Source organism: Eptesicus fuscus, chromosome 1 (assembly GCF_027574615.1).
Source record: "Eptesicus fuscus isolate TK198812 chromosome 1, DD_ASM_mEF_20220401, whole genome shotgun sequence".
Taxonomy (NCBI): domain Eukaryota; kingdom Metazoa; phylum Chordata; class Mammalia; order Chiroptera; family Vespertilionidae; genus Eptesicus; species Eptesicus fuscus.
This window is the reverse complement of record NC_072473.1, coordinates 70,626,570-70,639,105: the sequence shown is the minus strand read 5'-3', so window position 1 is coordinate 70,639,105 and position 12,536 is coordinate 70,626,570. Positions and strand designations below refer to the sequence as shown.

General features: G+C 40.3%; 1 protein-coding gene across 1 annotated transcript; it reads right to left on the bottom strand.

Moving 5' to 3' along the window:
- On the bottom strand, positions 1-11,970 carry TMEM35A (transmembrane protein 35A). The gene is made up of 2 exons (XM_008156549.3): positions 11,851-11,970; positions 1-439 (listed from the first exon to the last, which is right to left on the bottom strand). Exons 1-2 carry the CDS (start codon positions 11,968-11,970, stop codon positions 35-37), a joined length of 525 nt encoding a protein of 174 aa, XP_008154771.1. The 3' UTR covers positions 1-34.
- Between the last annotated feature and the right edge of the window lie 566 nt (positions 11,971-12,536).

Genomic DNA, 12,536 nt, shown 5'->3' with positions numbered 1-12,536 from the left:
GCCTGGAAGGTCCACTTTTTGCACTTTCACTTTCCTATGACAACTTCATTTTGCCCTGAGGGGCCTTCTCATATAAGGAGGGCTGCTCCTCTGCTTTCCCCGCATTTCCTACGTTTCCTTGGGGCGAGAACTTCTTCTCAGAAGAACGGTCTTCAGGCTTTCGGGCAATCAGCAGGCGGCAGGTGAGTAGGATTCCAAACACAAGGGCATGGGCATAGCGTTTGAGAGGATCACCGACCAGCTGATGGAAGAAGAGCACAACCAACACCAGCAAAAGCAGGAAGAAGTTGGCCACATCTTTGGGACGTCCAGGCACAAGGGTCATGACAATGCCACAGGCCACCTCAAGAGCACCAATGCTTTTACGGAGGAGAATGGAATTGATCCCCATTTTCTTCAGCAGAGGAAGTGCTCGAACATAGGTCTTGTAAGCACGTTTCTAAAGTGGAATACCATAAGGAAATCACCACATTAACTATGAAGTTAACACAAGCAAGGTCCTCCTTCCCCACCATTCCCTTTCCACACCAGCCAAGGGTATCCCATTTTTCTTACTGTTCCCCAAAACAAAAGCCTTGTAATTAAGATAAGAAGAAAAGCTAGCAATCTGCTGAGATCCCTGTAATTTAAATGATTTAAACTGTAGTAACAGCATGGAAGGTAAGAGAATTTGGCTTTATAGTTTAATTTTCCCTAATTATAAATAATAAACAACATTAAGAATTTAAAAGAAAATTCATCAGGCCCATAAAAACTGGTACAGATTAACCACATCCACAAGTGCCCGCCTTGTCCAAACCCAGATGCATATGAATATCAACAAAAATGAAACAAGGCAAGGCACAGTATGGTAAAGCCTCACTAATTTGGACTTCCCTAATTTGAAATCCATGATCATCAGAAACTTCAGCTGAGCTGGAGTTTATATTTGTGACCTTGGTTTAAAAAAAGTGTGTGTGTGCTAAAGCAAGTAGAAAATGTAAATGTATGTAAATGTCAGCCCCTTGTGTATCTTTAAAATATAATAAGACAAAAATTATTCTCATGGTCATTGAGATAAATCCCCAGGCATTTACAAGACACTCCTTTGATTAACTTGGTTCAACTTCATTAATTTTAATTCAACAAATATTTATTGAACACCTACTATGGATTATTCGATGGAGATATACAGATGAATAAGACAGGGTCAAGAAGCTCTTGGTCTAGTGGGGGGAAAGAGATACATAAAGAGCATTATAAAGCAGCATGGTTAGTGATATATAACAGAGGTCTGCACAATGTCTAATTGTAGCCCAAAAGGAGACATCATAGGACAGAGGAGGTAGTCACTGGATATATTACAAAGTAATAGAATTATATTGAACTTAGCCTAATAGATAATCATATTTTTCACTATTCATAGTGGCCTGATCCTCAGAATAAATTGATGAGATTTTATTGTGTCTTATTGGGTTGGCCCACTGCTTTGTTTTCATTAAGTATCCATTAGTTCATTCAATATTTATTGTCTCCTTATGCTAGGTACTGGACTAGGTACTCTGGATAGAGATATCAATTATTCAAAGGCCCTGTCTTCCTGAAGCTTGAGTTTATAAGACGAAGAATAGTTATGCAAATACATAAGTGCAATAAAGTATTATGGGTGAGTCTGGCTGATGTGGCTCAGTGGTTGAGCATTGACCCATGAACCCAAAGGTCATTGGTTTGATTCCCACTCAGGGAACATGCCCAGGTTGCAGGATCTATCCCCAGTAGGGGAAATGCAGGAGGCAGACGATCTCATCAATGTTTCTATCTCTCTGCCTTCCTCTCCCTTCCTCTCTCTAAAAATCAATGAAAATACTTTTTAAAGTATTATGGGTGCTGAATAAAATTATGTAAGTGGGTACAATGGAGGTACACCTAAGAGAATGGTAAGTCTTCCTAGATGAGGACTGGGAAAAGCTAGAGTAGAAACTTAAAAGAAGAACAATTGTTTGCAAGATCAATAAAGAAAGTGTATTGCAGGCAGGGGAAGCTGGATGAGCAAAGGCCCTGAAGAACAAATTAGACTGGTGTATTGTGCATACTGCCCCAGTTCAGCATAGGTTGGGGGCAGGAGGGGAGACATGAAATTGGGGAGTTAGATATGAATCAGATCACATATGTTGCGTTATGGAGCTAGACTTTATCCTATAATCCAAAGGGAGCAATATAATTTGCTTGTAAGGAAACCAGGTAGGAAGCAAGGAAACCAGGTAGAGACCTGGACTAGAGTAATGACAGTAAGGATAGAGGAAAAGGAACAGAGTCAAGGATACTTTGGATGCAAAATTAACAGAATTTGATGTCTTATTGGATGTGGACACTGAGGGAAAGAGAACACAAGTCTCTGGTCTCTGGCTTGGGTGCCTGGGGTCAAGAAGGAGTGAGGAATTCAATTTGGGTTTTTCTGAGATGAAGTATCTCTAAGACATCTAAGTGGAGATGTTTGGTAGGCAGTCAGTAAGAGAGGTCTGCAGTAAAAATACAGGATGGATAGTCATCAGTATGTCCAGGTAGAATGTATACAGTGGGAAAAGTTGTGTGAAACACATTTAAGAAATGGGGAGATGAAAAGTGTCCACAAAGTAGACAGAAGAAAGTATGGTCAGAAAAGTATGAGGAAAACTAGCAGAAACAGGGTCATGGGGGCCAAGAGGAGTTTTAAGAAGAGACTAGTCAAATAAACATTCAGAAGTGGAATTGTTGGATCATATGGCAGTTCTATTTTAATTTTTTTATCAACCATCATATTGTTTTCCATAGTGGCTGAACCAATTTACAATCCCACCAACAGTGAATAAGGGTCCCCTATTCTCCACCCTTTACCAGCAAAATAAAAACACTAATTTGCAAGGGTATATGCACCCCTAAGTTCATTTACAATAGCCAAGCTACGGAAGCAACCTACGTGTCCATCAATAAATGGATGAGATGTCACATTCTCTCTCTCTCTCTCTCTCTCTCTCTCTCTCTCTCTCTCTCTCTCATATTACTCAGCAATATGAAAGAATGAAATCTTGCCATTTGAGATAGTGTGCTTTTATGCTAGAGGCTATTATGCTAAGTGAAATAAGTAAGATAGAGAAAGACAAATACCATATGATTTCACTTATATGTGGAACAGAAACAGACTCATAGATATGGAGAACAAACTGATGGTTGCCAGAGGGGAGGATGTGGAAGGATGGATGAAAAAGGTGAAGGGAGCCAGGACCGGTTTGGCTCAGTGGATAGAGCGTCAGCCTGCAGACTCAAGGGTCCCGGGTTCAATTCTGGTCAAGGGCATGTACCTTGGTTGCGCGCACATCCCCAGTGGGGGGTGTGCAGGAGGCAGCTGATCGATGTTTCTCTCTCATCGATGTTTCTGACTCTCTATCCCTCTCTCTTCCTCTCTGTGAAAAATCAATAAAATATATTTTTAAAAAAAGTGAAGGGGAATAAGAGGTACAAACTTCCAGTTAAAAAATAAATAAGCCATGGGAATATAGAACAGGGAATATAGGCAATAATATTGTTAATAACTTTGTACAGTGAGAGATGGTTACTACACTTATTGTGCTGATAAATTATAAGATATAAAATGTAGAATCACTATGTTGTACACCTAAAATTAATATAATTTTGTATGGCAATAATACTTTAATAATTTAAAAATTAAAATAGAAAAAGGAAGATGTTAGTCAAAAGCACCAGATGCAAGACAAGTATAAGAATTGGGCAGAAAGCCAACTTGACCTCTCAGAAGCATCTGGCACTTAGAATAGTGTTCACACTCTCTAGGTTTCCAACAAATGTTAAGTCATTTCTCTCACTTCTGGACAAGTGAATGCACCCTTATTTCATGAGTTAATTACCATGAGTGGTACAAGATAACCCCCTATGAGGACTGTTAAAAGACAGATGGTATAGTTAAAAAAGCATGGTTTTGGATTCAAACAGGCTTGGGTTCAAATCCCATCCCTGCCTCTTTCTAGTTGAGTGTCCATAGGCAAATTATTTGAGCTCTCTGAGTCTCATCTTCTTTAGTAGGGCTGTGACTAAGGTTAAGAAAGTGAGGCTATTTGCCTTGAGTACAAAATTTAAGAGAGTACCAAAAATACTAATTGATTAAGGTAAATAATATCCATAACAAACAAAATGTCAAAATTTTAAATAAAGGCGGGATCCAACTCTACATTTGCACAACCCTGACTCAACTCTTCCTAATCCCATTCCTGTATGATCCTATCTTTATTTAACCCAAAATTTCACTTTATCATAGTCCCTACCCTGCTCCTGAGCATATAAGAAAATACAAAATGTTAGTCAGTCTTCCTTCCTCTCTCCATTTTAGTTTAAATTGGGGATTTTTCAGAGAGAAATTGTGAGAGGGGTTGACCAGTAGGCAGAGTAAAACCCTGGGCTGAATTGAGCCAGACCCACAAGGAACAGAGCAGAGCTGAGGGTTAGGTCACCTGGTGGTGAGGAGAAACCTTCCAATTTCCCCTCACCATTAATCTAGATGCCACCTGCCCACTCTCTCCCCCTTTGTATTCTGGTGACTGTAGTAGGGGGACATTAGGAAAATAAATCTAGACCCAAGCGGTTTGCTTAACACTTTTAAGTAAAGACTATATCTATTAGTGACACAAAGCTTCCCAAGAGGCAATTCCTACATCCTAAGGGTAAGCTTCTGGAATGATGAACACAGCAGCAAAGAAGAGTTTCTTACCATCATTTTAGAATCAAACCTTCCTGATGCTGGCTGAGTGGCTTCTGCAAAGCGCTTCTTTTTTGGTTAGGGCTAACCACCCATTATTCAATAATAGATTCTGATCTATATTATAGTGGAATCTGTATCCTAGGGCCAAATTCTGGGCCTTTAAATCATGTTCCTGTGGCTTCAGTGATCTTTTTTCTCTCTATTTGGTGTAACTCCATATTACTTTTTCAGTTGTTTATCTAACCTCTTAAACTGCAACTGTGGATATTTTTATGCAGCTGTTGCCTCTTTCTTTCCTCCTTTACTCAAGAAGAAACTGTATTTGGATAAGTTATGTCATCAAATCATTAGTTTAAATCTGAATAGGTACAGACAGCATCTATTCTCCAAGACTCAAGACAGGGAATACTTAATTTGTTAGAAATAGAACTAAGCTTAGATAGGGTCTTGATATCATAGGAAATCTTTTATTTTTTTCTGTGGAATAGGATGGAGACATCAAAAGATTGCCAGTCCCATCAATGTTTAGTCCAGACCACCTCAATTCTAATCTACACTAATAAAAGACAAAGATGCAAATTGACCATACCTTCACGATGTCCACCAGCCAATCAGGAATGAATATGCAAATTAAACCAACAAAGATGGAGGGTTAATTTTCATACACAGGCGCCAAGTGGCTGGGGGCAGGATGCTTGTGTTTTGCACTGCCCTAGCCACTCTGGGCCTCTGGGCAGCATGGGAAGGCAGAAAGGCGGCTCCAGCCTGAGTGGCCAGCAGCCCGGGGAAGGAAGGCCCATTCTTGCACGAATCTTCATGCATCGGGCCTCTAGTATTAATAATAAAGAGGGTTGTTGTAAGAATAAAGAGGGGTTGACTGAGTGACTCTCCCAAAAGACACTTGCAATTCACTTTGTTAGGTCCATTTCCTTTCCATTGCAATGACCCAGATACTGTAATCACAGTTTCTTATTAGGGAAAGGAATCAGGAAAGAGAATGTTTCAAATCCCTTAATCAAAGGCAATCATCCAGCAATATTCTTGGACCAGGATTCTTAAGATAAGCTAAATTCCAATTTCTCTTTTGTCCCTAGATTGCTTGGAGAAAATTGCTAAGTATTTTTTTAGAATGTCATTTAATTTATTTAGATCTTTAATTTCTTTTCTCTTTTTCTGTTTTTTTTCTTTCTTTCTTTTTTTCTCTTTTTTAATACATCGGTTTCCCATTTTGTAAATTAAATAAGCATTTTGGAGATTTAGTCAAAGAATCATAGCATCAACCAAGGGCCATAGGTACACAATAATGAACTACACTATTAGAAACCCATAAATTTGCAAACCACAGTAATTATTTTAATAATAATAGTGTTGAAACAAGCAGATCCATTCTTGTCATATGGGGAGATATGATTCAGATATGAATCAAAAGCATATGGAGTCTTCCTTTAGTCATACCTTTTTTGTCATTTATTCTTCACAATATTTCAGGGTCCATGATCTCATATTAATGACATTAAATTTGAACAGCTCAAAAATGTCTAATAATATTCATCTTTAATTACAATTAACAACAGATCCAAGCCAGATACTAGGATAAAATAGGAATATGGAGCAAGTGTTTTGGTCCACTTTAGTTCACCAATGCCAATTAAGTAAAAGAAAAAATAATTCGGCTGATATACTGCATTATCACATTTATATAATGGTCAAAGCAGGTAAATCTAATTTATATTGTTAGAAGTCAGTATACCAATTGCCCTTGGGGAGGTAATAACGAGAAGGGGCATTGAGGGGCGGTTTCTGAGGTGCTGGTTATGTTCTGTCTCTTGATGTGGGTGCTGGTTACACAGGAGTAAAAAATTCCTTGCACTTAATGTGCACATTTTAGTATGTATGTTATACTTCAATAAAATATACAGGGAAGAAACTATATGAAAGCAGAAGAGGATACTGACAAAAATACTTGTCAAATCCCATACTATGTACAACACAAAGAGTGAACCTAATGTAGACTATAGACATTAATCATTATGTATACAGGCAGTCCTCAGGTTACGTCAGACTCGACGTATGTTGTTTCATGGTTACGTTGCCATCTACCATTTACAGCATTTATAAAAAATAAAGTTCCGTCATTTCGACATATGTACATATGTGCTTTATGTTTTTTGTTATTTATTTACCACAAGTAAAGGTCAGGACTTGTTATCTTTCTTTTAAATTTTTTTACTGTTTCACTTCATTACTGCTGTGTATGTGCTCCATGTGAGTGACGTAGGTGCTTATGTAGGTGGGTTCCAACTTACAGCGAAAATCGTGTTACATCACGCCATAGGAACGGATCTCCGATGTAACCCAAGGACCTACTGTAGATATTGGCTCATCAATTGTAACAAATGTAGCACACTAATACAAGATGCTAATAATAGGGAAAATAGGGGAGAGGGGGTATATGGGAACTCTGTACTTTCTGCTCAATTTTTCTGTAACCTACAACTGCCCTCCCCAAAATAAAGTTCATTAATTAAAAAAAAATCTCAGTCTGGTTGCTATCTTACACCATAATGCCTATATAAATGCTGCAAAATTTACTGACTCAAGTATGATTTACCTAAATCCCTGTAGGAGAAAATGCAGCATGTGGATCACAGATCATTTCTTAAATGCAATAAAAAGCCATCATATGTTTAATTGCCTAATATCCACATGAAGGATAAACACATTTTAAGCACTACATATAAAATATATATAATAAATATACTGTAATATATAACTACTTCATAGAATGCTCACCTAAAGAGGAAGCTGGGAACCCTAGTCCTACTAACAAAGGTGGATCCCTCCTTGATTGCATTTTAGGGCAAAAGGGTCTGGTTTCTACTCTCAATCAAAAGTCACCCTGAAACAAGCACAATTGTTGGCCACTGAGAAGTTACAAGCTCCCTGGCATAAGCTCCAATATAGTTTAGCTTGGGATGGCTAGCTGTGGAACTAAGCAAAGTCATTTTGCAGTTCAGGGTCACCTTCCTCTCTGAGGGAATAAACGTACTGTGCCACTTCACAGAGCAGTCACATCAGTTAATTACTGTCTTATTGCTTAGTTGGAAAGCAATTAATGGCAGTGATTGGAAGCATAAAATATTACCTATGGACATTAAATAAACTGCCCAAACATATCTGGAGTGTTTCCCCAGGGTTACACAAACAGGAGGGCACTTAACTATAGATAAGCATATAACTCAAATCAACAAACCTTCCCTATGAGTGGATGCAAAGAAGCAGAGACTTGCCCTGTCTTCCTGAAGGCCAAAATCCCTTGGCTTCACTGTAACAGGAATTTTGGTGTTTCTTTTACTATTTTTTATGTGGCCCCTTGTGCTTATAGGATGGAACCTCTGCTATAAGGAGCTGAATGTACAGCAAGTCAACCATTCATATTTTCCTCATCCCTGCACAGGTAGCTGCTTAGCAGCATTTGTGAATGCTCTCTCCAATTTCAAGTGAATTAATAAAGGCATTTAGTCAAAGGAGTGGTTGGTCATGTTAAATTCACATGGGATTTAGAATACTCTATAATGACAACTTCCTAAATCTGGAGGAGGTATAGGACAACACACACAACATGGGCTATTCAAGAAAGGCACCTGGAAATTCTGCATGGGATCCACTGTGCATTACCCATCAGCAAGTGTGGAGTTTTCAATATTAGCTGATTGCTTAAAGCCTATTCACCAGGGCAAATGAAAATAACATCCTGCTCTTCAAAATGCCTGATTTTAATCCCTCAATTTAGAAATCCCTCAATTGAGGAATTCACTGCATAAAATAGAATCAATTATCAATATCACCTCACTCAGAACATTTTTGGAACACCTATCATATACAAACACTGTACCAGATGCTTCCATATGTAATCTCAGTTAATATTTACAACAACCTTCTGAGGTAGGTATTATTATCCTCAATTTATAGATCAGGAAATTGAGACACTAACTCAGGATTCAAAGTATATGACTCAAAGCCTATATTCTTCCTACTAATTTCTCTCTCCTTCCCGAGTAGAGACAGGAAAGAAGTTCATAGTCATTTGTCTGTTTGTTTTTTAGCAGTGATAACACCTAAGCATTGCACTAATGGCTTTAGAACAATAAAAAGAAGTTGGCAGAAAAGAAAAAAATTGAATTTGAAAAATTGGTTTCAAAGTAAAATGAAACCCCAAGGTATGAATTGGGACAGTTGAATTTATACAGAAAAAGGAGAGAGAATGTGCCAGATTATTTCAAGAATCTGTTGTAAATTCTGACATCCAAAATAGCAGTTGTAACCATTTAGTGACTCCTCTATTGAAAGTACTGAATCACGGAATCTGCTCCAACAATAGCTTACCCTATGATCTTGGATCAGTTATCCATCAGTAAAATAAGAATAAATAATAATGAAAATAATAATAAATAATAAAACACTTCACAGAGTTGTTTTAAAGAACAAATAATATTAAAACAACAGCAACAATATTTTGAGATCTTATTAATAAAGGCCACCACTGTCAATATAAGACTAATTCCATTGATGCAGAGGAATCATTTCTAAATTGAAAACAGAAAATCTCAGATAATCATCTCAGCTGATCTAGGGTTGGGGTCCTGAGGGGCTGTAGCTCCCTTCTAAGAATCAGGAAATAGCTCTTAAACTATATAATTGAGAATCAAAGAGAGAAATCTGAAGGGTGGTGACCAGCCAAGACAGTGCTACAGTGATTCATTCATTCACCCATCCATTCAACAAATATAAATTAAGCACCTTCTTTGTACTATAACTGAATTTTCTCCATTTCCTATGGGTTCAAGAATAGAGCTAAGTCAGTCCAGGCAGTATTCAGTGGGCCCTACCTCAGATAGCCATCTCCAGCTTGGGGCACAGTGCTCAATACAGGAGGGGAATCTGGAAAAGGACAATCTAAAAATCCCCCTCAAGCTTAGTACTACTGTGAAGTCTATCTCCCAGCTAGATATAGTTCTTCCATTCGCTCCAGATACCCCTGAGCACAGAAGCACATAATTATGTGTAAACACGTACACACACACACACACACACACACACACACACACACACAATGGTTCTCTACTGCTGTTTTAGATTATATCTATTTGAATATGTTCCTTTGTAAGATATGAAATCTTCACATTTGTTTCTTCTGCCTTTCATTAGATCGCAATAGACAGCTCCACTCCCTAGGAAGGAACCTACTGTAAACCCATTTGTGGCTGCTCCTCCTCATGAGCTCCTGCTAAGCTGTAGAAAGCTTCCCGGTGACTCCATTTTAGTTGGATTGCCTGCAGAACCTAACACTGTATGTAGAGTGCAACTCAGGGGATGGGGGCTGGAAAGCAGCTAAGCAGGGTCTGGGGGAGAATATACTGAAGAAGGGTACTGTGTCCGCAAGGAAAGGGAAAGCTTAAAATACCTAAGGTGCCACAAAAACATATAAATATATGCAAAGTAAAGAAAAATAAGAGCATATTCATTTATTTGTAATCTAACACTATACTACTACTGCCAAGACAAAAATGTAGTGGCCTTCCCCCTCCACCCAGTCCCTCTGCCTTTAGTGGCTTCTGATACCTCATCTCTCCTCTGCAGGCTGCCTTGGATATTCTTTTTGACCTGATTTTAATTCAATCTGGTCCAATATGTTGGAGGAGGGAAAGGAAGAGGGAGAAACTTATTAGAATTTGCCACTGGAGCTAGACCTAGGCCCTTGAGTACCAGCTACCCTCCCCCATCCCAGGGTGATCCTGTGGTGAGGGAGACATGGAAAGCACCAGCTCTAACCCTGAGACAGAAGCCAGAGCTACCTGCAAACATTTGCTGAACATCTACAATTTATTTGCCAGTCTCCATCCACATGCAGCTCACGTTGAGGGGCCCTTGAAGGTTCCACAGTGGGCTCCAGGATTGCTATGTATTCCTATCAAGCTGTGGGGCTATTCCTCCTTGCCACAGCCCTAAAGAGGAGTCCCTCTTTTCTCTCTTCTCTCTCTCCTTATTCCTTCTCTAAGCTCCTTTTCTTCTTGACCTTGAGAACCCAGTAATGGGCTCCCTCTTATTACTGGCAGTCTGGCAAAAAGAGAGAGTGAGAACCAGATTCTTTTCAGCTGAGGCTGGGAAACAAAGAGTCAAAGTGACAGGGGTGAGTCCAGAAACTGAAAGTGCTGGAAACATCCCCTGCCATCTCCTCGTTCTCTAAGGCAGAAGAACAAGTCCTCTTCACGCCAACTGGGGAGCCCAGCCCCCAGTTTGCAGAGGAGATGTTTTGGCTAGTCACCTTCTGTGATTCAAACTCTGCAGAGGGGAAAACCTTCAGAGGGCCTGGCTCTGGGCATCCATGGGAGGCAAGGTGGGGATTAAGGACTATTGCAGGATAGAAAAGGCAGACGTTGCAGATTGTGCAGATTAGCCCACAAACATAACAAAATAAAACAAAACATCCAGCTCTCCCCTGAGAGAAGGTGAAGAAGCAAGCTCTTGGTGACCTTTATTTGGGCCAAGTCTGCTTTGTCTCAAGGATACAGACACACACCCAGGCTGCTAGGGGAATACTATCAGCTCTCTGCCAGCGATGAAGAATACCTTTCCCACTCCTAAAATTTTGTTTTAGTAGCCCATTCTCTCCCAGCCCTTTCCCTTCTCCCCCTTTGTTCTTCCCGAAGATAAACTCTCCAGCTTGCTAAACTCTTAGCTCCAAGGGAAGGAATCAGACTTGCAGACTGGTTGCCAGACTTTGGGTGTGCTGGAAGAAGGGAAGGGTTCCTGCTGGTGACAGGTGTTAGGCAGGTCTCAGCCTTCTGGATTGCTTGGGGGTTGAGGGGTACTCGCTGGGTAACCCCTCCCCCAACAGGCATTCAGTGGCTGAAGAGCAGTTGCTCTCGGCAGAGCCCGCAAAAAATGAAATCGCTGCTGTCCAGCTGCTTCTTCCGAGCTGCAAAGTTGTTGGGAAGACGGGAGGGTCCGGGTAGGGTGGGGGATAAGGGGATGGGACTATGGACTAGGAAGAAAAGGACGGGAGAGGAATTCACTATCCCTTGGGGGTGCGTTCCTCATCACCCATTTGCTTCACTTACCATCTCATTGTAGGCATCCTTGCTGAGCCTGGGGGTCAACTTGATAGTCCCCATAAAAACAAAGAAGAGTCCCAGGGCCACTGAGAGGGCCACGACAGTTACGGTTCTGGGGGATGCCATGGAGTCACCAAGACAGGTCCCAACTAATGCTCTGCTTTTCGCACCCTGTGTGTCTAAAGCGCTGGCAGTTAACACAGAGAAAACAAGAGGGACGCTGCAGAGGCAGCAGGCAGCTAGAATGACAAAGGAAGAGGAGGGAGCTGGAGAGAAAAACTGAGATCCAGATTCTACCTCTCTCACTACAACAATTGCTGGGTCCTAATGCCCTACGTCAGCTCCTCACTGGCCAAAAGCACAGTCTCAAAGTTAAAAGAAGCCCTAAACTGAGATGGAAATTTCAAGTCTTAAATGCGGAAAAAGTAGGTTAGGCTTCAAGCTCAGTTCCTGAGCTGCCTCTAGGATGAGGATTAGGAATGACCTCATTCCTACCACTGCCCACCAGGTGCATGTTTCATCTTTGTAGTCCTCTGTTATTCTTTTTTCCAACCTCTCTCATTTTCTCCCCTTTCTTTTCTCTCAATCAAATCATCAGTCCTCAGAGTTGCTGTTTTCTGCAGTTGGTAACACTCAAGGATAAAACTGCAAAGTTGTCAGATTTGATTGCTGCCAAAGACTTTCTCTTTATC